The sequence below is a fragment of the Poromitra crassiceps genome (assembly GCF_964638095.1).
Source record: "Poromitra crassiceps genome assembly, chromosome: 16".
NCBI lineage: Eukaryota > Metazoa > Chordata > Actinopteri > Beryciformes > Melamphaidae > Poromitra > Poromitra crassiceps.
In genome coordinates this window covers 39404645-39430433 of record NC_139645.1, presented here as the reverse complement: position 1 = coordinate 39430433, position 25789 = coordinate 39404645, and the positions used below count along the sequence as shown (strand labels likewise).

The following is a 25789-nucleotide window of genomic DNA, read 5'->3' as shown; positions in this document are numbered from 1 at the left end:
GTTGCTGTTCCGATGGTGAAATAAGTTCGCTTGTCACACAATAAATCACACTCGTTTGACTTAAGAGGGCATGTATGTTGTATCCTTCACATTCGCTAACCAGTCTTTGAACTGAAATCTTTGAAGAAGTACGGATCCGTGTCTGAGAGAAATAGCCTGGTTCGATGTTTATCCGTTCACCTGCGTCGCGTTGAAGCACTTTTTACAGACTGGCTTTGTTTGATGTGTCCGGGCTTGCCTTCGCTGTCGGCAACGTAAGCAAAATACTTCCACATTTCGCTTCGTGCATTTGCTTTCTCTACAAGTGTTGGCCGGCTTGCAAGACTCTCAGAACAAGCCGCTGCCATTTTCGCTGTGTCTGTCCCTGTGTGTCGGGCTGCTGACTGAGGAGGACTGAAGGACTGGCCAGAGAACGAGCAGAGAGGGGAGGGGGGGAAATGGGCACGCCCACACATGAAGCAGACATACCGCTCTTATCACAAGGTTAGAAGTGGTGAAATGTCTGCGATGACGGGGGCGCGCTTATACCGGAAAACAACTTTCACACATGAAGGCATTACACCGCTTTCTGGTCATTTCCCGGTATAAAGCGCATGTGTGAAAACGGCTCATGTTACACCATGGTGGGAGGACGTAGGCAGCACTTGGTACTCGTTTAATCCACACACACACACACACACACACACACACACACACACACACACACACACACACACAGACAGGTTTATTGAGGTTGTGCATTTTTTTTTTCATCGTCAGTGAAAACTTTGTTTGCAGACAATTTAATTTCACATATAATTGTTGCAATAGAAGCTGTGAATGCGTTGGTGTGCCGAGGAAACCGCCGAGGAAATGTGAACACTTAACAGTATCATCACTCATCTATATTACATAGCAGTAAAGTGCTTATATTAAGCCAGGACAGAAACATGGCTGGGAAAAGTGCTCTCTGGAAAGCAAACAACACACAGCTGTGCTTAGACATAAGCCTTCTGACCCCAGTCTGACATTTCATCAACCCTGATGACCCGTCCTGACTAGAGTTACAGAACACTTCAATACTACTTCACCACACAACTGATCCCAACGATTTCCTGCTCAAAATAACATGAACCAAGCAGAACATTTCAATATTATCACTGTGGTATTTATTGCAACAGTACTTGGCATGATGATACTTGGTCTGGTATATAGTCCTGTAGGGGGAAACCAGTATCACAACAGCCCTCATTCTTCTTGAGTAGTGTAAGACTTTTGGTGCTGAATGAGAGACTGTCTCGTCCAGTTCATCTCACAAAGGAGAGTGACACTGACATCATCTCAAATATATCTGCTTTTCTAAATGATTTTCTCACGTGTCATAAAGTGCATCACAATGTAGGAAAATAGACAACAATTAATTCAATTATCTAGTGTTGTGGTGGAGACTAGGAGTGCACCGATCACGTTTTTTGCCACCGATCACCGATTGCCTATGGGAAATATCTGCCGAACCGATCATCGACCGATCACCGATTACCGATCACCGATATATAAACTCAAAAAAAAGTTTGGAAACGTTATTTCGCTCGATTATTTCTCCACTTTAATAATACCAATTGGCATTGTATTTTATATCGTTGGAAAGCCTGATTAGTGATAGGGCTTTTTTTATTTTATTTTTTTTAAATAATAATAATAATAAGATCAGAGCCCTACGACACAGATCCCCAAACTACGAGCCGGAGACAGCACAAGACCCCCGAGACAGCACAAGACTCCTGAGACAGAGACAGCACAAGACCCCTGAGACAGAGACAGCACAAGACTCCAGAGACAGAGACAGCACAAGACCCCCCATTTTGGTCCTCCGCTGATGCCACTCTCTCTCTAACTAGTATAGACTAATGTCTGCTTTCTGCTTTATGGCACATTGTCATGGGAGGAGTCTTTCCATAGATCTTCTATTACTATCTAGATGGTTCACCGCAGGCTCCGCCAATTCTAACAAATGGTAGCAGCAAGTCTCCCAAATGGTCACGTGACCTCTCCCCTGAAGTGTTGTGAGAGGACTGTGCCTGGTGATGCAGGGTTAGTGCTGACCTAGCAAGCTAACTTGAAATGGAGATTGTGAGTTCCCAAACTCCACACAAACCACACCTATAAACACAAAGCTGCCAGTTCTTAGCTCAATACAGTTGAAACAAAGATATTCCATTGAAAAAATATTTTTTCTAGCCACAGATTTAGCTACTACATCAACGAACTTCACATGTAGCTTTAGCTAATCGCTCCCTGGCCGCTAACATGAGTTCTTGTTGCCAAATCTTGTGAGAGTGTGTTGCTGAGATAGAGACAGGTCAACAAGTGTATTTTTCTCCTGATCTTTCTGTCTGAAAAATGCCATTTTAGTGTCAGAATATTCTGAAGATATGTGGCTTCGGAGAACGGGCCGAATATTTACTTTAATGAATATGGGGGCGAAGGGATCTGTCATAATCTGAGATCACGTTGACTTTTCCCATTGACTCCAATAGACTCAGACCTGCCGAAAACCTCTAAGTGGAAAACCATGGGCAAAACGCACGTGCAAAAATAACAGGAAGTGAGTTGAAGTTGGGCCGTCTCGCTTGAAATCCCATCATCTTTGGTCTTTCTCTCTCTCCTCCAGACAGTGCTGCTTTATGGCACATTGTCATGGGAGGAGTCTTTCTCTCTCTCCTCCAGACAGTGCTGCTTTATGGCACATTGTCATGGGAGGAGTCTTTCTCTCTCTCCTCCAGACAGTGCTGCTTTATGGCACATTGTCATGGGAGGAGTCTCTCTCTCTCTCCTCCAGACAGTGCTGCTTTATGGCAGAGTGTGATGGGAGGAGTCTTTCTCTCTCTCCTCCAGACAGTGCTGCTTTATGGCACATTGTCATGGGAGGAGTCTTTCTCTCTCTCCTCCAGACAGTGCTGCTTTATGGCACATTGTCATGGGAGGAGTCTTTCTCTCTCTCCTCCAGACAGTGCTGCTTTATGGCACATTGTCATGGGAGGAGTCTTTCTCTCTCTCCTTCAGACAGTGCTGCTTTATGGCACATTGTCATGGGAGGAGTCTTTCTCTCTCTCCTCCAGACAGTGCTGCTTTATGGCACATTGTCATGGGAGGAGTCTTTCTCTCTCTCCTTCAGACAGTGCTGCTTTATGGCACATTGTGATGGGAGGAGTCTTTCTCTCTCTCCTTCAGACAGTGCTGCTTTATGGCAGAGTGTGATGGGAGGAGTCTTTCTCTCTCTCCTCCAGACAGATTGTGATGGGAGGAGTCTTTCTCTCTCTCCTCCAGACAGTGCTGCTTTATGGCACATTGTCATGGGAGGAGTCTCTCTCTCTCTCCTCCAGACAGAGTGTGATGGGAGGAGTCTCTCTCTCTCCTCCAGACAGTGCTGCTTTATGGCAGAGTGTGATGGGAGGAGTCTCTCTCTCTCCTCCAGACAGTGCTGCTTTATGGCAGAGTGTGATGGGAGGAGTCTCTCTCTCTCCTCCAGACAGTGCTGCTTTATGGCACATTGTCATGGGAGGAGTCTCTCTCTCTCCTCCAGACAGTGCTGCTTTATGGCACATTGTCATGGGAGGAGTCTCTCTCTCTCTCCTCCAGACAGAGCTGCTTTATGGCAGATTGTCATGGGAGGAGTCTCTCTCTCTCCTCCAGACAGTGCTGCTTTATGGCAGATTGTCATGGGAGGAGTCTCTCTCTCTCCTCCAGACAGTGCTGCTTTATGGCACATTGTCATGGGAGGAGTCTCTCTCTCTCCTCCAGACAGTGCTGCCTTATGGCAGAGTGTGATGGGAGGAGTCTCTCTCTCTCCTCCAGACAGTGCTGCTTTATGGCAGAGTGTGATGGGAGGAGTCTCTCTCTCTCCTCCAGACAGTGCTGCTTTATGGCAGATTGTCATGGGAGGAGTCTCTCTCTCTCCTCCAGACAGTGCTGCTTTATGGCAGATTGTCATGGGAGGAGTCTCTCTCTCTCCTCCAGACAGTGCTGCTTTATGGCAGATTGTCATGGGAGGAGTCTCTCTCTCTCCTCCAGACAGTGCTGCTTTATGGCAGATTGTCATGGGAGGAGTCTTTCTCTCTCCTCCAGACAGTGCTGCTTTATGGCAGAGTGTGATGGGAGGAGTCTCTCTCTCTCCTCCAGACAGTGCTGCTTTATGGCAGATTGTCATGGGAGGAGTCTCTCTCTCTCCTCCAGACAGTGCTGCTTTATGGCACATTGTCATGGGAGGAGTCTCTCTCTCTCCTCCAGACAGTGCTGCTTTATGGCACATTGTCATGGGAGGAGTCTCTCTCTCTCCTCCAGACAGTGCTGCTTTATGGCAGAGTGTGATGGGAGGAGTCTTTCTCTCTCCTCCAGACAGTGCTGCTTTATGGCAGAGTGTGATGGGAGGAGTCTCTCTCTCTCCTCCAGACAGTGCTGCTTTATGGCAGAGTGTGATGGGAGGAGTCTCTCTCTCTCCTCCAGACAGTGCTGCTTTATGGCACATTGTCATGGGAGGAGTCTCTCTCTCTCTCCTCCAGACAGAGCTGCTTTATGGCAGATTGTCATGGGAGGAGTCTCTCTCTCTCCTCCAGACAGTGCTGCTTTATGGCAGATTGTCATGGGAGGAGTCTCTCTCTCTCCTCCAGACAGTGCTGCTTTATGGCACATTGTCATGGGAGGAGTCTCTCTCTCTCCTCCAGACAGTGCTGCCTTATGGCAGAGTGTGATGGGAGGAGTCTCTCTCTCTCCTCCAGACAGTGCTGCTTTATGGCAGAGTGTGATGGGAGGAGTCTTTCTCTCTCTCCTCCAGACAGATTGTGATGGGAGGAGTCTCTCTCTCTCTCCTCCAGACAGTGCTGCTTTATGCCAGAGTGTGATGGGAGGAGTCTTTCTCTCTCTCCTCCAGACAGATTGTGATGGGAGGAGTCTTTCTCTCTCTCCTCCAGACAGTGCTGCTTTATGGCAGAGTGTGATGGGAGGAGTCTTTCTCTCTCTCCTGCAGACAGTGCTGCTTTATGGCACATTGTGATGGGAGGAGTCTTTCTCTCTCTCCTGCAGACAGTGCTGCTTTATGGCACATTGTGATGGGAGGAGTCTCTCTCTCTCTCCTCCAGACAGTGCTGCTTTATGGCAGAGTGTGATGGGAGGAGTCTTTCTCTCTCTCCTCCAGACAGTGCTGCTTTATGGCAGATTGTCATGGGAGGAGTCTCTCTCTCTCCTCCAGACAGTGCTGCTTTATGGCACATTGTCATGGGAGGAGTCTCTCTCTCTCCTCCAGACAGTGCTGCTTTATGGCAGAGTGTGATGGGAGGAGTCTTTCTCTCTCCTCCAGACAGTGCTGCTTTATGGCAGAGTGTGATGGGAGGAGTCTCTCTCTCTCCTCCAGACAGTGCTGCTTTATGGCAGAGTGTGATGGGAGGAGTCTCTCTCTCTCCTCCAGACAGTGCTGCTTTATGGCACATTGTCATGGGAGGAGTCTCTCTCTCTCTCCTCCAGACAGAGCTGCTTTATGGCAGATTGTCATGGGAGGAGTCTCTCTCTCTCCTCCAGACAGTGCTGCTTTATGGCAGATTGTCATGGGAGGAGTCTCTCTCTCTCCTCCAGACAGTGCTGCTTTATGGCACATTGTCATGGGAGGAGTCTCTCTCTCTCCTCCAGACAGTGCTGCCTTATGGCAGAGTGTGATGGGAGGAGTCTCTCTCTCTCCTCCAGACAGTGCTGCTTTATGGCAGAGTGTGATGGGAGGAGTCTTTCTCTCTCTCCTCCAGACAGATTGTGATGGGAGGAGTCTCTCTCTCTCTCCTCCAGACAGTGCTGCTTTATGCCAGAGTGTGATGGGAGGAGTCTTTCTCTCTCTCCTCCAGACAGATTGTGATGGGAGGAGTCTTTCTCTCTCTCCTCCAGACAGTGCTGCTTTATGGCAGAGTGTGATGGGAGGAGTCTTTCTCTCTCTCCTGCAGACAGTGCTGCTTTATGGCACATTGTCATGGGAGGAGTCTTTCTCTCTCTCCTCCAGACAGTGCTGCTTTATGGCACATTGTGATGGGAGGAGTCTTTCTCTCTCTCCTCCAGACAGTGCTGCTTTATGGCAGATTGTCATGGGAGGAGTCTCTCTCTCTCTCCTCCAGACAGTGTTCTGCTTTATGGCAGATTGTCATGGGAGGAGTCTCTCTCTCTCCTCCAGACAGATTGTGATGGGAGGAGTCTCTCTCTCTCTCCTCCAGACAGTGCTGCTTTATGGCAGAGTGTGATGGGAGGAGTCTTTCTCTCTCTCCTCCAGACAGTGCTGCTTTATGGCAGAGTGTGATGGGAGGAGTCTTTCTCTCTCTCCTCCAGACAGTGCTGCTTTATGGCACATTGTCATGGGAGGAGTCTTTCTCTCTCTCCTCCAGACAGTGCTGCTTTATGGCACATTGTCATGGGAGGAGTCTTTCTCTCTCTCCTCCAGACAGTGCTGCTTTATGGCACATTGTCATGGGAGGAGTCTCTCTCTCTCCTCCAGACAGATTGTCATGGGAGGAGTCTCTCTCTCTCCTCCAGACAGATTGTCATGGGAGGAGTCTCTCTCTCTCCTCCAGACAGTGGGGAATAATTATTGCCTAAATGAAACATCAAACAGGGTGAAGCACACGTTGACATCCAAGAGAAGGTCAATTCATCATCATCAGAAAGTGGGGGAGAGGTGGAGGAGGAGGAGGAGGAGGAGGAGGAGGAGGAGGAGGAGGAGGAGCGGGGTTCGTTCAGAGAGGGGTGTGTTGGTAAATAACAGCCTAAATAAACTCCACTGACAGAAACGTAATGAGAGAGAGAAGCAGATGAAGAACTCAACTAATCACTGGAGGAGACAGAACACATTGATTCCTATGAAGACCTCAGGGCTTACTCCACACACTGAAGAAGACCTCAGGGCTTACTCCACACACTGAAGAAGACCCCAGGGCTTACTCCACACACTGAAGAAGACCCCAGGGCTTACTCCACACACTGAAGAAGACCCCAGGGCTTACTCCACACACTGAAGAAGACCCCAGGGCTTACTCCACACACTGAAGAAGACCCCAGGGCTTACTCCACACACTGAAGAAGACCCCAGGGCTTACTCCACACACTGAAGAAGACCCCAGGGCTTACTCCACACACTGAAGAAGACCCCAGGGCTTACTCCACACACTGAAGAAGACCCCAGGGCTTACTCCACACACTGAAGAAGACCCCAGGGCTTACTCCACACACTGAAGAAGACCTCAGGGCTTACTCCACACACTGAAGAAGACCTCAGGGCTTACTCCACACACTGAAGAAGACCCCAGGGCTTACTCCACACACTGAAGAAGACCCCAGGGCTTACTCCACACACTGAAGACATGACATCAATCAAGTGACACAAATACAAACACACAGGAACACATAGAAAGAACATGAATGAATAGACAGACAGACAGACATACATACATATATTAGAGCCTGAACCCAGCACAAATGCAAAAACACACTGATCTTAACATGTCATTTATAACTACACCTAGCTCCGCGCGTCGTTCTGAGCATGCTCAGAACAGCTCCGCTCCACGTGCAGGGCCGATTTTACACTTCATGGGCCCCTGGGCTATTCATCTCTGCAGGGCCCCCCCTCGTTGGGCGCCGGCGGAAAAAAATTTGAGTGTTTTTTTTTAGCGTTGGGCGCCGCCGGAAAAAAATTTGAGTGTTTTTTTTTAACCTTTTTTAGCCGTATTTAAAGGAATATCTCATTTTAAATCAACATTAGGATTATACTGTTGTGATGTCATTATTCAGTATTTTCTCCTTTTCTCATTAACTTTCATGTCACCACCTGCTCTCCTGTCAGCATTCTAACTTACAAACACAAACTGTAGGTTTAGCAATCATGTTCTTTCATAAACAGCCTGATTGGAAAGAAAACATTGCCACTGAGATGTCACAACAAGCACTTTTATTATTATTACTTAGTATTTATTATTGCTGTTATTATTACAGTGCACACACACATTCTCACAATTATTGCACAAATCAATCAAGCAGTATTCAAGTCTGTTCGTACCTGAAATGTCTTCTTCCTGACTTTTGCCGTGGCAAAGCGTTTGACTAGAGTGGTGAAGTCCAATGTTCTAACAATGTCACTTTCCAATGACATCAATGTCAAGTAGGTGAGCCTTTCCTCCTCTCGCTGTTCCGACCTCCCCTCTCCCAGCCCCCATGCCTAAACCTAACCTCCCCCAGACGATAACCCAAAACCTAACCTCTCCCACCCCCACGCCTAAACCTAACCTCCCCCAGACCCTAACCCAAAACCTAACCTCTCCCACCCCCCACGCCTAAACCTAAGGTCGGCATTGCGAGTGGTCGGCATAGCGTGTGGACACCCTCTCACACTGGATGTTATTACTCTGCAAATTTTTTTGAATGCGTCAGTAAAAAAAACATTTTTTGCGAAGACCCTGGACAGGGGGCCCAAAAAAACCACATCAAGGGTCCCCCAAAAAAAAAAAAAAAAAAAAAAAAAAAAAAAAAAACTTTTTTTTTTTTGGGCCCCTTGATGTCCCGGGCCCCGGGCTTCAGCCCGGGTAAGCCCGTTGGTAAAATCGGCCCTGTCCACGTGGCGTTCTGAGCCTGTGCAGTTGAGCAATTGTGCGCTGCCGTGCCGCACCCGTCCGCCTTATTATATTAGTGAGATATTCAGTCTTAACACATTGACTGCCAGCCGTTTTTTTCTTGCTGTAGGTAGCTTCTGCCAAGCCGTTTTTTGAGGATTGTGGCTCATTTTACAAGCGCCGAGGATTATTTTCTGCTTGGAGTTTGTGAACATACAATATCTCAAAAGTACTAATAGAATGTGTACTTTCTCTGTCTAAAAGAGTTAGTTTGTAGAGTTAGTAGTTATGTAAGCATTAGCAGTTGAATACAGCATGGTTTTAGCATGAGAAAAAATATTCAGAGATAAACGGCTTTTTGTGAAATTCGATAGAACTGTCACTTTAACCATTCATTTTTGGCTCTCTCTCTCTCTCTCTCTCTTCCTCCCCCTCTCGCTCTCTCTCTCTCTCTCTCTCTCTCCCTTCCCCTCGCTCTCCCTCCCTCTCTCTCTCTCTCTCTCTCTCTCTCCCTCTCCCTCCCTCTCTCTCTCTCTCCCTCCCTCTCGGGAGGGAGACGCACTAGGTTTAATCCTAGTGAGAGGGGGAGAGGGAGAGAGAGAGAGAGAGAGAGAGAGGGAGGGAGGGAGAGAGAGAGAGCGAGAGAGAGAGAGAGAGAGAGAGGGAGAGAGCGAGAGGCAGAGTTGCTTCAACTCCTCCCTCTTCTTGGCTGCAGCGGCCCCAGTCTCAGTGCTTTTGCTGCTGTCCTGTGCCTGTCTGCAGGCTGCTGTTTGAGGAAGTCGGCATGGACTCGCTCGCTTCTTGGGAGTTTTGGTTGAGAGAAGCTTTTGCGATTCTGGTCATATTTATGCTGCGTGTTTCAAAGTGTGTTCCACCTGTAATGTATTATGTAAATTTGCAATCCCGCATCGCCAGCAATCAGCGCGAAAACGAGAGCGTTTTCCCCCAACCATTTTCATGAGAATGTAATACTGTAAAATCGCCTCGCCATTTCCTTGAATGGCTTGCTCCCTTTTTCTTTGATTTCGCTCGTCTGGGGGAGCACTGTCAACACTTAGTGGGTCGGTAAAATAGATTATACACATTCAATACCTCCAATAATTGTATAGGAGACGTAAAAGGGATTGATCAACGCCCCACCGTCAAAAAAAAACGATTTTTTTGACGTATCCATACGTCCTTGGCAGTGAAGCGCTGGATTTTTTTTGACGTATGCATACGTCGCTGGCAGTTAACGTGTTAAGTGAAACAGTCACCCAATGGACTCAGATCATGTCACATGATCTCAACACACGTGCTTCACATGTCCGGAGAATTTCCTTGAAAGAGGAGACGCCATCTTGAAGTAAGTTACTGTATATCCATTGACTTGAACTTCTACAAAACAACATTTTTATTATATTATTATTAAATCTATTAAAGTATGTAAAATACTTGGCAACTGTATTTTCCCAATGACAATGAACCCTCAGGCCATGCATATTTTTCATTTACATGATTTCACTATTGGTAATGAACATAGCAGTGATTCAGTGTCTCCTGATGGCATCAATTGGAAGACAATTTCACGCTCAAAAAACTCCGTTTGAATCTTCAGCCAAACAAAGCTGTGCAAAACAGTTATCGGACATGTGTCAAATGACCGAAAAACTACCAACTTTGTGATTTCATGTCGTGGCTCTTAAAGGTCAAACAATGTTTTCTGGGAATAGCATACCGAAGGGGAAAGCTGTTGATTATATATTGTTATTTGAATATTTGCACTTGCTAACAAGCTGGGCTCTGTGTGTTCATCGGCTGGTTGGTTTGATTTGGTTTGGTTTGTGCGTAATGCTTTTTGCAGTGCACTGGGGGAATGACAGTATGTTTCTCTAGGCTGTGCAGAGCCCCCAGAGTCTCCTGCACAAGGGAAATACAGCCAGCAGGTGGTAGCCAGTGTGAGCCAGCACTGTGACTGTGTTGGTGTGGAGCACACATTTTACATAAAAGGAGTCAAAGCATGAATAAAATATTTTATTCTGCAAATCTCTGTGCTACAACAGCACTGTGCTACCAGCCTACCACAGCATTTTGCTGTTAACTTGGTATCAAACTGCTGTAATCATGCATACTCCTCACTATACCCAAGCACCTAGAAAGGTTCAAAACATGGGTGACCATCAACTAGACCTATTGGTACTAGTATTATCATGTATATACTGTGTGGCAATGCAAGCTTAATACCCAGGGGTTTGAAAGGCTGATTTGCACACCCACCTTTTGAAGTCCACTTCAAGTAGGGTCTAGTATAAGCAGTCCAATAGTATCCGCATAATGTCACAGTCAAGGAAGCTGATTTGCATTGGAAAAAGCTGACCTTTTCTCAGCCTATTATATATAGCTAGATTATTTTCTCTTCTTTTAATAAAAAGGATATTTTAAGGTGCAAATGAGCTGTCAAGATGTATAATGTTTGCAATGAAGGGGCGCTACCTTTTTGTATGCCAAAATCCATACTAAGCTTAAATATTGCTAAGAACTGGCAAGGGATTCATTGCTAATAGCAGTGATTTGCAGCATTTCTTTTAATCTGAGTGGGTTTATAAAGGCCAAACTGAGTCAAGCTCTAACATACAGACAGACAGAGAGACAGACAGACAGACAGACAGACAGACAGACAGGCAGGCAGACAGACAGACAGGCAGACAGACAGACAGACAGGCAGACAGACAGACAGACAGACAGACAGACAGACAGACAGACAGACAGGCAGACAGACAGACAGACAGAGTGACGGCTGGCCAGCAGGGGGTACCTGTGAGGGATTTAGAGGTGCAGTCCTTTCTTCTGTGGGGAACTGATCCCTCGTAGCTAATGCAGTCATAACAAAGCAGAGCTGTTCAAGGATACAAAAAAAAAGATAAAATATAGAGAGAGAAGGGACGATGAAAAATAAATAGAATCAAGGATTTTTGTAATTCAAATCAGTGAAACGCTTTGTCATTTTTGTCTTTCTCTTTGGGTGCATTATTATATTCCAATGCCATATTTTTCTCCAGGAACAGCCCTGTTCAGTGTTATGGCTGTGTTAGCCATGCTCAAGCTCTCACAGCGCACACACACACACACACACACACACACACACACACACACACACACACACGCACGCACACACGCACAGCTCATGAACACCCAGACAATCTACATGCACCTGCACAACCAACCAATCATGCCCCATTGAGCAGCACAGGTACCCTCTGAGTTGAAACAGACAGAAGCGGCATGGAAACACCTGCAAATCAACTTGCTGTCAAGCTTTCAAAGAGGTGGGAAAAAAGAACAAAAGAAAGGGAAAGAAACATGAGCGTTTACGGCAGCAGCAGAACTCCTATCCTGACAGAAGCCATATTCACATTAGTTAGAGCTGGAAAAACAAACAGCAGGGTTAGTCAGACAGGAGAGAGACTATCTAGTTAGGAGTTAGCTGGCAGCCCGTAATAGTAATATGGTAAACCTCTGTGGACATGCAGTCACCCCACAACTGGATTTGTTGACATAGTGAAATGCATCGTCTTCTGACCGTGTAAAGTGTAACAGGTTTGTTTAGTCATGAAGATTAAACCGTGCTGTAATATGAGTTCAGATCCTCATCCCATGCCATTGTTCATGGTACTTCCCTACAGTATGTGATATGTCTTGTTGTTGATGGTTGTTCTTGGCACAAAAACGCCCCATTGAGGATAATACAGACAGTTCTACCTACGTAATCCACTTCATACTATATATATATATACAGTGGCTGTCATACCTGCGAAGGCCTTGGATATCCTCTCTTTCTTCCACTCCCAGGGCTGGTCGTACTCCTCGGGGGGCCGCTCGTCGTCCTGGGGCAGTCGGCTCTCTCGGGGACACGGGTCCGAGTCCCCTCCGTTCTCGGCCGGCTCGTACGGGGTGTCATACAGCGGCAGCTCCTTGGGCCCTCGCCCACCAGACCGGATCTCTGGGAACAAGGACAGAGGTTGAGTTCGTTAACGAGCAAGAAATAACACAAAACTTTACAGATGAAAACGTTTTGAAATCCCTCCAGGCCTGAACATTTTCCTAGGGGAAACACCAGCATGGAATATGGAGTGGTATTGGTTGAAGCAGTTGTTACTTCAGCCACTCTCTGTCGTTACCATCTGACAATAAACTATTTTTGGGCAACGCAGAAACATAAAAAAATAGGCAATCGGCCTACTCCCAGGAAAATCCAACAAAGTGAAACGTAGGGTTAAAAATCTATGAAAATGTTCAATAAGATGTTGCTATGTGATTAAGGCACCAGTGCTATGGCAACTCCATGCACACCGTTTCCTTTTGCCAAAAACAGTTTCCCAGTGCTTCAAGGAAGAGCGGACGAGAGACCTGCGACATGCAGGCTTGTTAGTTCCAGCTGGCTGAATCTTAGTCAAACACGAAATCTCTGCTAACAACAATTAGCACTAAATCTCTGCTAACAACAATTAGCATTAAATATGTGCTAACAACAATTAGCATTAAATATGTGCTAACAACAATGAGCAAGACTTTGCAGCAGGGCCGTGATCACACACAGACTGCTGCAGAGACCAAAGCTCCACAGGTTTTCTGCAACAGAAGCATCTCTCAGTCACAATCATCTTCTACCAATTCCAGGAATCTGTGAGTGTGTGTGTGTGCGTGTGTGTGTGTGTGTGTGTGTGTGTGTGTGGGTGTGTGTGTGTGTGGGTGGGTGTCCTTCGCATATCTTGAGAACAGTTTGTCTGATCGACTTCACACTTGGCAGGTGTGTAGCTGGGGACTCGAGGAAGTGCAGTGCCAGATTTGGTGAAATTTTGACAATATTATAAAATATATTCAATATTAAAGGAGAATAAAAAACAACAACAACCTGGGCATATTTTTCGGCTTTTTCTTTAATGATTTTTAACTCACCCTGAAAATAAATTTTCCAAATCCATCCACCACAACGCAATAACACTTGCATTGGCGGGTGTATTGCTGGGGACCCAAGGACCTGCGTTCAATATGATCAACTTTGAATAAACAAGCCAGCAGTGCTCTGTGCAGCAATGGGCACTGCACTATACAGTATATATATAGTATCTTAGTATATCCAAGTATAAATCCCACACTAATAATAGTTAGGTAGTGGAGTTCAGCGTGTTGAGAGGTTGTGTCAGAGCTATGGCAGCAGGTGCCTCTAAGGCACATGCAGTGAATGATGGTGCAAACTAGCTGGATGACAGATGGAGGAGGCAGAAGAGAGAGTTGAAACAAGGGGAGAGGAGAGAGGAGCCCGGGGGTCAGAGCACCTGCAGGAGCACACGGTGTATCCTGCACAATCACAGCTAGAAACAGGCCGGCCCCCCGGGGGGCTACATGCCTGCTCTGACAGGACAAGGGAAAACACCCACTTCCTTCCTCACCTTTCACTACGTGTTGGGCTCCCCCTAAAACGCTCAACGTTTTACATCTCTGTTCCTTTCAAACCAGCGCCATGCGTGCATCATACAGGGAGCTGAACGCAGTGCAGCTCTTAGATCATGTGGAGCAGACACACTGCTGAGGTTCTCCTTAATCAAAGGAGGAAGATAGAAACAGAACATATCTATTCCACACACTAGTGTGAAGTACAACCTCTCAAAGACAGCTAGTTTGATAAGCAGGATGTGCGAGTGTCTTTCTGCCCAACATGATAGCTGTTCTGTGTTGTCTGTGTGAATGGAGGATTATCTAGCTTTGACTGTATGTAGTATCAATTTCTCTTTCCTTAAAGGAATCCTGACAACCGTTTGTCAGAGAAGGAGATATTTAAATCAGTGTCCCACGAAGATTTAAAAGGAGTTGTCATTCTCATCTTTCTGAGTGCAACTTTCAATATTTTGATGGACAAGGTTTTGCCTGACGAAGATTTGTAATTAAGGTTTGGAAGCATATTCAATTAGCATCTTACACCTCCTGTTAAACAGCACCTGGCCTCCAGGAAGCTAGGTTGGATCTGCTCTCCTTGTAAGGTAGTGAAACAGCCCTGACTCCCAATGAAGCATTGTGCCCTTAAGAACTCCCCCCCCTCATCTCTCCTCTACCCCACTGCCACCTCCCCCCCTCATCTCTCCTCTACCCCACTGCCACCTCCCCTCACATCTCCCTCTCCTCACATGAAGCTGTTAGCAGCCGGTTCCCGTCCTCACGGGCCACATGAAGCTGTTAGCGGCCGGCTCCTCCATCGCCTAATGCAATGTGAAGAGGATGAAATATTACGCCACACCACTGCATAATTGCCTCTCAGCCCGAGGGAGCTCTTGCGGAAAAATGAGCAATGCGTTGAGCCTAATGAAGCTAACCGGTGGTGGTGGTGGTGGTGATGGTGGTGGTGGGGTGGAGGTGGTGATGGGGTGGTGGTGGTGATGGGGTGGTGGTGGTGATGGGGTGGTGGTGGTGGTGGGGTGATGGGGTGGTGGTGGTGGTGGGGTGGAGGTGGTGGTGGTGGTGGGGTGGTGGTGGTGGTGGGGTGGTGGTGGGGTGGTGGTGGTGGTGGGGTGGTGGTGGTGATGGGGTGGTGGGGTGATGGGGTGGTGGTGGTGATGGGGTGGTGGTGGTGATGGGGTGGTGGTGGTGGTGGGGTGATGGGGTGGTGGTGGTGGTGGTGGGGTGGTGGTGGTGGTGGTGGGGTGGTGGTGGTGGTGGGGTGGTGGTGGTGGTGGGGTGGAGGTGGTGATGGGGTGGTGGTGGTGGTGGGGTGGAGGTGGTGATGGGGTGGTGGTGGTGGTGGGGTGGAGGTGGTGATGGGGTGGTGGTGGTGGTGGGGTGGAGGTGGTGATGGGGTGGTGGTGGTGGTGGTGGTGATGGGGTGGTGGTGGTGGTGGGGTGGAGGTGGTGATGGGGTGGTGGTGGTGGTGGGGTGGAGGTGGTGATGGGGTGGTGGTGGTGGTGGGGTGGTGGTGGTGGTGGGGTGGAGGTGGTGATGGGGTGGTGGTGGTGGTGGTGGGGTGGAGGTGGTGGTGGGGTGGTGGTGGTGGTGGTGGGGTGGAGGTGGTGGTGGGGTGGTGGTGGTGGTGGGGTGGAGGTGGTGGTGGGGTGGTGGTGGTGGTGGGGTGGAGGTGGTGATGGGGTGGTGGTGGTGGTGGGGTGGAGGTGGTGATGGGGTGGTGGTGGTGGTGGGGTGGTGGTGGTGGTGGGGTGGTGGTGGGGTGGAGGTGGTGATGGGGTGGTGGTGGTGGTGGGGTGGAGGTGGTGATGGGGTGGTGGTGGTGGTGGTGGGGTGATGGGGTGGAGGTGGTGATGGGGTGGAGGTGGTGATGGGGTGGTGGTGGTGATGGGGTGGTGGTGGTGATGGGGTGGTGGTGGTGATGGGGTGGAGGTGGGGTGATGGTGGTGATGGGGTGGTGGTGGTGATGGGGTGGTGGTGGGGTGATGGGGTGGAGGTGGTGATGGGGTGGAGGTGGGGTGATGGTGGTGATGGTGATGGGGTGGAGGTGGTGATGGGGTGGTGATGGGGTGGAGGTGGGGTGATGGTGGTGGGGTGGAGGTGGTGGTGGGGTGGTGGTGGTGGTGGGGTGATGGGGTGGTGGTGGTGATGGGGTGGAGGTGGTGATGGGGTGGTGGTGGTGATGCTGCCAGATCCCGTATCTCAGGGTAATCCTGCACGAGGCAGCCTCACCCTCTTTGATCTTTCTGTTAAAAGACTTGGCATTGTTTGGGGGGCATGGTGGTGCAGTGGTAAGCGCTGTCGCCTCACAGCTAGAAGGTCCTGGGTTCGATTCCCACTTGGAACGCTGTGAGCACTGAAGGAGTGCGTGCCCGTCCGCATGTCCTCGAGCGCCCGCCGCCCGGGTGGGGTCGTCAAAAGGGCCTTTCTGTGTGGAGTTTGCATGTTCTCCCCGTGCCCCCTGGGGGTTTCCTTCATATAGGAACCCCTTCACCAAAACATGCAATATCCTGGTTGCTAATGTGGTGCCTCCTCTGGTCGTTAAGGGCACCTGTTTGGAGGGAGGGGAACTGGTTGGAATAGCGTGAACCTCCCACGTGCTATGTCCTACCGGTGAAGCTTCCTCTGTCAGGTGAAAAGAAGTGGCTGGCTACTGCCCATGTCTCGGAGGAAGCATGGAGCCAGTTTCGGCTCTCCCCAGATCAGCAGCAACCAGGATAAATACATTAAAAATTAGCACTAATGGAAAAAAGAAAAGAAAAAAATGCGCGATGAACACATCGCAAAAGTCACGTGTTAACGCAAAAAAAAAAAAAAAAAATTATATATATTTTTTTTACAGTGCACCTGAACGCAACATGCAAGATACCGGCTGAATAAGTGTCCAAATGTTCATGTCATTCTGGCCAATACTCCACTTCTGTTATAACATTTCAGTCTGGAATATGGAATATCTTTCAATAATCGTTATGACTAAAAGGCTAAAAGTAATCTCATGTGTAAGAAATGACTGTTCTACATTGAAGTAAAAATGTAAATAATTAACTTGTTGGTTTTGGATTTTTTTTAGCTTCAAGAGTGCATTTCGATTCTGGAATCGGATCGTGACCCCAGGCTTAGCCGGATCGGAGCACCCCTACCCATTAATATTTTTGTTTATAGCATTTTATTTATTTATCGCAGGTCATATCGTCATCGCAATATTGAACAGTCTTATCGCACATCGCAGCTTTTCCTCATATCGTGCAGCCCTAATTGTGAGGTGGTGGCAGCATCAGGGTGTACAGTACCTCCGTACAGGAAGAGCAAACAGCCGTGTTTGATGGATGGAGTGAAGGAAGCAAGATGGAGGATGCTGCTAGAGGGGGTGAGGGGGGGGTGCAATATATTAGAGGGGGGGGGGAGTAAATCTTGCTAGGAGAACCCCTTTAATTAGAGGCGCGTTGCCTTGGTTAAACTGCTGCCTGCACAAGGCCTTGGGCTGTGTCTGGAGCTGGGAGGGGGCCGCAGCATGGGCCCCCCCGCGGCCTCAATACTCTTTCAGAAGGGCCTGCATCTCTTCCTTCCTTCCCTGCTTCCTTCCCCAACTCCTTTCCTCCCTCCTGTCAGCTCCTGTTGAGGCATGCTGGGTAAGCCGGGTGCGGACACATCTGTCTAGGCAAATCACAGTGATTGGCTGGACACACTGCGACTGCAACTTGTTACACAGCTGCAGTCTGTCTCCCCCCGCTCTGACCCCTACCCTCTATTTAGGGTCAGAGGTCAGGCACCACACCCTGCCTTGATGTTAGCGTGTGCCTCCCCCCTCCCCGGATGTCCCAGTTCCTCTCCAGATGCCCTGCTTCCTCCCTGCTCTCCCACTTGGCCTTTACGACCCCCCAAAACAAAGAGTGGTTTTAGTCATTATACAAGACTTCTCTTATTCTGAAGCTTGGCACAACATCCTGGATTTAGATTGTTTGGTTTGGTCAGTGAACCTTCTCATCAGGTTTCTCTAGTCTGTGTTGAAGTATGGCAGCATTGTGTAAACATCATGAGTAGCTGGAGCACTGACATGTCCCACTTCAATCCAACCTATTGGTCTGTTTATCTGCCTAATCAGTCTAGTTTTGCTTCGATTTATAACAAATGAAATCGAATATAGTGTACATAAAAAAAACATCAACGCAGCTATCAAAAAAGATTGTGTTATTCACGCTTCGGGTTCCTGCATGGCAAGTTTGCGACTTCTACAATGAAACAGACGAGCTGTTTCCAACCTCAGGTTAGAACCGTAACTTGTAGAGACTCACGGACGGCAGCGTTGGATAAATAATAGATAAATAATAGAATAAACAAAAAACATGGCTGAATGGAGCTTTTAAAGTAGAGTCGGCACACTGCGCAGAGACTTGCTCCCAGGAGATGTATTGTATGTAGAAGAGTGCATGTGTGTGTGCTTCTACTTTGATTTTGTAGGAAGAGATTTCTTGCCATGAATCCAGCCAGGCACATGTCCCTCTGGGCATATAGCATATAGCAGCATGGCTGTTTAGTTAGTGTGTCTGGGGAGGCAGAGCGCTCTGGAGTCAATCAAAAACATTAACTGCAACTGACCTGGCAGCCGGATCCTCCTGCACCTGACTGACTGACCACACCACCCGGCTCAACCCTCCTGCACCTGACTGACTGACCACACCACCCGGCTCAACCCCGCCTCATCGCACGGCTAAAGCTTCTAATATGTATAAGATATCTTTGTGCTAGGCTGCCACCCACCCCCCTTCCCACTTCCCATAGAGCCAGAGAGAAGTTTTGAGCTGCGAAGCGCCTTGGAGGGACACAGAGAATGATGTGGATTTGACTGAAGGGATCTCTTGGGCACTAGCGAAGGATTAAACGTGATCGACTTGACACCCCACTGAAAACAATGGGTAGAAAAGAGCCCAGCTTCAGGGATTGACTCTCCTCGCTCCACCAAAAAGTCATTCTGAAAGAAACCCTAAGCCCACACATGCAGAGCATTCTCATCTCACTGGCTTAGTGATGAGCTGGGCTGAGATACTGTTGAAGTGTACTGCATCATATGAAATATACTGTTGAAGTGTACTGCATCATATGAAATATACTGCTGAAGTGTACTGCATCATATGAAATATACTGCTGAAGTGTACTGCATCATATGAAATATACTGCTGAAGTGTACTGCATCATATGAAATATACTGTTGAAGTGTACTGCATCATATGAAATATACTGTTGAAGTGTACTGCATCATATGAAATATACTGCTGAAGTGTACTGCATCATATGAAATATACTGCTGAAGTGTACTGCATCATATGAAATATACTGCTGAAGTGTACTGCATCATATGAAATATACTGTTGAAGTGTACTGCATCATATGAAATATACTGCTGAAGTGTACTGCATCATATGAAATATACTGTTGAAGTGTACTGTATCATATGAAATATACTGCTGAAGTGTACTGCATCATATGAAATATACTGTTGAAGTGTACTGCATCATATGAAATATACTGCTGAAGTGTACTGCATCATATGAAATATACTGTTGAAGTGTACTGTATCATATGAAATATACTGTTGAAGTGTACTGCATCATATGAAATATACTGTTGAAGTGTACTGCATCATATGAAATATACTGCTGAAGTGTACTGCATCATATGAAATATACTGTTGAAGTGTACTGTATCATATGAAAGATACCGTTGAAGTGTACTGCATCATATGAAATATACCGTTGAAGTGTACTGCATCATATGAAATATACTGTTGAAGTGTACTGCATCATATGAAATATACTGCTGAAGTGTACTGCATCATATGAAATATACTGTTGAAGTGTACTGCATCATATGAAATATACTGCTGAAGTGTACTGCATCATATGAAATATACTGTTGAAGTGTACTGCATCATATGAAATATACTGTTGAAGTGTACTGCATCATATGAAATATACTGCTGAAGTGTACTGCATCATATGAAATATACTGCTGAAGTGTACTGCATCATATGAAATATACTGCTGAAGTGTACTGCATCATATGAAATATACTGTTGAAGTGTACTGCATCATATGAAATATACTGTTGAAGTGTACTGCATCATATGAAATATACTGCTGAAGTGTACTGCATCATATGAAATATACTGTTGAAGTGTACTGCATCATATGAAATATACTGTTGAAGTGTACTGCATCATATGAAATATACTGTTGAAGTGTACTGCATCATATGAAATATACTGTTGAAGTGTACTGCATCATATGAAATATACTGTTGAAGTGTACTGCATCATATGAAATATACTGTTGAAGTGTACTGCATCATATGAAATATACTGCTGAAGTGTACTGCATCATATGAAATATACTGCTGAAGTGTACTGCATCATATGAAATATACTGCTGAAGTGTACTGCATCATATGAAATATACTGTTGAAGTGTACTGCATCATATGAAATATACTGCTGAAGTGTACTGCATCATATGAAATATACTGTTGAAGTGTACTGCATCATATGAAATATACTGTTGAAGTGTACTGCATCATATGAAATATACTGCTGAAGTGTACTGCATCATATGAAATATACTGCTGAAGTGTACTGCATCATATGAAATATACTGCTGAAGTGTACTGCATCATATGAAATATACTGTTGAAGTGTACTGCATCATATGAAATATACTGTTGAAGTGTACTGCATCATATGAAATATACTGCTGAAGTGTACTGCATCATATGAAATATACTGCTGAAGTGTACTGCATCATATGAAATATACTGCTGAAGTGTACTGCATCATATGAAATATACTGTTGAAGTGTACTGCATCATATGAAATATACTGTTGAAGTGTACTGCATCATATGAAATATACTGCTGAAGTGTACTGCATCATATGAAATATACTGTTGAAGTGTACTGCATCATATGAAATATACTGTTGAAGTGTACTGCATCATATGAAATATACTGCTGAAGTGTACTGCATCATATGAAATATACTGCTGAAGTGTACTGCATCATATGAAATATACTGCTGAAGTGTACTGCATCATATGAAATATACTGTTGAAGTGTACTGCATCATATGAAATATACTGTTGAAGTGTACTGCATCATATGAAATATACTGCTGAAGTGTACTGCATCATATGAAATATACTGCTGAAGTGTACTGCATCATATGAAATATACTGTTGAAGTGTACTGCATCATATGAAATATACTGCTGAAGTGTACTGCATCATATGAAATATACTGCTGAAGTGTACTGCATCATATGAAATATACTGTTGAAGTGTACTGCATCATATGAAATATACTGTTGAAGTGTACTGCATCATATGAAATATACTGTTGAAGTGTACTGCATCATATGAAATATACTGTTGAAGTGTACTGCATCATATGAAATATACTGCTGAAGTGTACTGCATCATATGAAATATACTGTTGAAGTGTACTGCATCATATGAAATATACTGTTGAAGTGTACTGCATCATATGAAATATACTGCTGAAGTGTACTGCATCATATGAAATATACTGTTGAAGTGTACTGCATCATATGAAATATACTGTTGAAGTGTACTGCATCATATGAAATATACTGTTGAAGTGTACTGTATAATATGAAATATACTGTTGAAGTGTACTGCATCATATGAAATATACTGTTGAAGTGTACTGCATCATATGAAATATACTGCTGAAGTGTACTGCATCATATGAAATATACTGCTGAAGTGTACTGCATCATATGAAATATACTGTTGAAGTGTACTGCATCATATGAAATATACTGCTGAAGTGTACTGCATCATATGAAATATACTGCTGAAGTGTACTGCATCATATGAAATATACTGTTGAAGTGTACTGCATCATATGAAATATACTGTTGAAGTGTACTGCATCATATGAAATATACTGTTGAAGTGTACTGCATCATATGAAATATACTGTTGAAGTGTACTGCATCATATGAAATATACTGCTGAAGTGTACTGCATCATATGAAATATACTGTTGAAGTGTACTGCATCATATGAAATATACTGTTGAAGTGTACTGCATCATATGAAATATACTGCTGAAGTGTACTGCATCATATGAAATATACTGTTGAAGTGTACTGCATCATATGAAATATACTGTTGAAGTGTACTGTATAATATGAAATATACTGTTGAAGTGTACTGCATCATATGAAATATACTGTTGAAGTGTACTGCATCATATGAAATATACTGCTGAAGTGTACTGCATCATATGAAATATACTGCTGAAGTGTACTGCATCATATGAAATATACTGCTGAAGTGTACTGTATCATATGAAATATACTGTTGAAGTGTACTGCATCATATGAAATATACTGCTGAAGTGTACTGCATCATATGAAATATACTGTTGAAGTGTACTGCATCATATGAAATATACTGTTGAAGTGTACTGCATCATATGAAATATACTGTTGAAGTGTACTGCATCATATGAAATATACTGCTGAAGTGTACTGCATCATATGAAATATACTGTTGAAGTGTACTGTATCATATGAAATATACTGTTGAAGTGTACTGCATCATATGAAATATACTGCTGAAGTGTACTGCATCATATGAAATATACTGCTGAAGTGTACTGCATCATATGAAATATACTGTTGAAGTGTACTGTATCATATGAAATATACTGTTGAAGTGTACTGCATCATATGAAATATACTGTTGAAGTGTACTGCATCATATGAAATATACTGCTGAAGTGTACTGCATCATATGAAATATACTGCTGAAGTGTACTGCATCATATGAAATATACTGTTGAAGTGTACTGCATCATATGAAATATACTGCTGAAGTGTACTGCATCATATGAAATATACTGCTGAAGTGTACTGCATCATATGAAATATACTGTTGAAGTGTACTGCATCATATGAAATATACTGTTGAAGTGTACTGCATCATATGAAATATACTGTTGAAGTGTACTGCATCATATGAAATATACTGTTGAAGTGTACTGCATCATATGAAATATACTGCTGAAGTGTACTGCATCATATGAAATATACTGTTGAAGTGTACTGTATCATATGAAATATACTGTTGAAGTGTACTGCATCATATGAAATATACTGTTGAAGTGTACTGCATCATATGAAATATACTGTTGAAGTGTACTGCATCATATGAAATATACTGTTGAAGTGTACTGTATCATATGAAATATACTGTTGAAGTGTACTGCATCATATGAAATATACTGTAAAATGAAAATCGATTAAAAATCGGAGAATCGATTTTTTGAACCCAGCCCTATCTGTGACAGGTGTATGGAAAGTGAGCAGCGTGTATCTCCAGGCAGCACGCGGTGCTTTGAGGCCAGGCGGGTTGTATTGTGTGTCAGTCAGAGAGCTGAGCTGGATGATCATATTGAAGGTGTTTGCTCTCTGACCCGTGGCGGCCCGCTCAGTGGGCTTAGTGCTCAGTGGGCTTAGTGCTCTGTGAGGAGACACTCGTTCCACACAGACGCCCCCATGAGGACGGTTCTGATGCTGTGAGGAGACACTCGTTCCACACAGACGCCCCCATGAGGACGGTTCTGATGCTGTGAGGAGACACACGTTCCACACAGACGCCCCCATGAGGACGGTTCTGATGCTGTGAGGAGACACTCGTTCCACACAGACGCACCCATGAGGACGGTTCTGATGCTGCTGTGAGGAGACACACGTTCCACACAGACGCCCCCATGAGGACGGTTCTGATGCTGCGAGGAGACACACGTTCCACACAGACGCCCCCATGAGGACGGTTCTGATGCTGCTGTGAGGAGACACACGTTCCACACAGACGCCCCCATGAGGACGGTTCTGATGCTGTGAGGAGACACACGTTCCACACAGACGCCCCCATGAGGACGGTTCTGATGCTGCTGTGAGGAGACACTCGTTCCACACAGACGCCCCCATGAGGACGGTTCTGATGCTGTGAGGAGACACACGTTCCACACAGACGCCCCCATGAGGACGGTTCTGATGCTGTGAGGAGACACACGTTCCACACAGACGCCCCCATGAGGACGGTTCTGATGCTGTGAGGAGACACTCGTTCCACACAGACGCACCCATGAGGACGGTTCTGATGCTGTGAGGAGACACACGTTCCACACAGACGCCCCCATGAGGACGGTTCTGATGCTGCTGTGAGGAGACACACGTTCCACACAGACGCCCCCATGAGGACGGTTCTGATGCTGCTGTGAGGAGACACTCGTTCCACACAGACGCCCCCATGAGGACGGTTCTGATGCTGTGAGGAGACACTCGTTCCACACAGACGCCCCCATGAGGACGGTTCTGATGCTGTGAGGAGACACACGTTCCACACAGACGCCCCCATGAGGACGGTTCTGATGCTGCTGTGAGGAGACACTCGTTCCACACAGACGCCCCCATGAGGACGGTTCTGATGCTGCTGTGAGGAGACACTCGTTCCACACAGACGCCCCCATGAGGATGGTTCTGATGCTGTGAGGAGACACACGTTCCACACAGACGCCCCCATGAGGACGGTTCTGATGCTGCTGTGAGGAGACACTCGTTCCACACAGACGCCCCCATGAGGACGGTTCTGATGCTGCGAGGAGACACACGTTCCACACAGACGCCCCCATGAGGACGGTTCTGATGCTGCTGTGAGGAGACACACGTTCCACACAGACGCCCCCATGAGGACGGTTCTGATGCTGTGAGGAGACACACGTTCCACACAGACGCCCCCATGAGGACGGTTCTGATGCTGCTGTGAGGAGACACTCGTTCCACACAGACGCCCCCATGAGGACGGTTCTGATGCTGTGAGGAGACACACGTTCCACACAGATGCCCCCATGAGGACGGTTCTGATGCTGTGAGGAGACACACGTTCCACACAGACGCCCCCATGAGGACGGTTCTGATGCTGTGAGGAGACACTCGTTCCACACAGACGCACCCATGAGGACGGTTCTGATGCTGTGAGGAGACACACGTTCCACACAGACGCCCCCATGAGGACGGTTCTGATGCTGCTGTGAGGAGACACACGTTCCACACAGACGCCCCCATGAGGACGGTTCTGATGCTGCTGTGAGGAGACACTCGTTCCACACAGACGCCCCCATGAGGACGGTTCTGATGCTGTGAGGAGACACTCGTTCCACACAGACGCCCCCATGAGGACGGTTCTGATGCTGTGAGGAGACACACGTTCCACACAGACGCCCCCATGAGGACGGTTCTGATGCTGCTGTGAGGAGACACTCGTTCCACACAGACGCCCCCATGAGGACGGTTCTGATGCTGCTGTGAGGAGACACTCGTTCCACACAGACGCCCCCATGAGGATGGTTCTGATGCTGTGAGGAGACACACGTTCCACACAGACGCCCCCATGAGGACGGTTCTGATGCTGCTGTGAGGAGACACTCGTTCCACACAGACGCCCCCATGAGGACGGTTCTGATGCTGCTGTGAGGAGACACTCGTTCCACACAGACGCCCCCATGAGGACGGTTCTGATGCTGCTGTGAGGAGACACACGTTCCACACAGACGCCCCCATGAGGACGGTTCTGATGCTGTGAGGAGACACTCGTTCCACACAGACGCCCCCATGAGGACGGTTCTGATGCTGCTGTGAGGAGACACTCGTTCCACACAGATGCCCCCAT

The 25789-nt window shown here is 46.6% G+C and overlaps 1 protein-coding gene across 2 annotated transcripts in view; it reads right to left on the bottom strand.

Annotated features, from left to right (window-relative positions):
- Positions 1-25789, bottom strand: part of shf (Src homology 2 domain containing F) — a 251849-nt gene that overhangs the window by 51844 nt on the left and 174216 nt on the right. The window contains exons 3-4 of one of the 2 annotated variants that reach the window (XM_083653041.1): positions 12397-12588; positions 11404-11484 (exon numbers count right to left, since the gene is read on the bottom strand). In XM_083653041.1, coding sequence (XP_083509167.1) covers positions 11404-11484; positions 12397-12588 — 273 coding nt within the window. The remainder of the gene's footprint in view (positions 1-11403; positions 11485-12396; positions 12589-25789) is intronic. The other variant, XM_083653042.1, reaches the window with a different exon arrangement.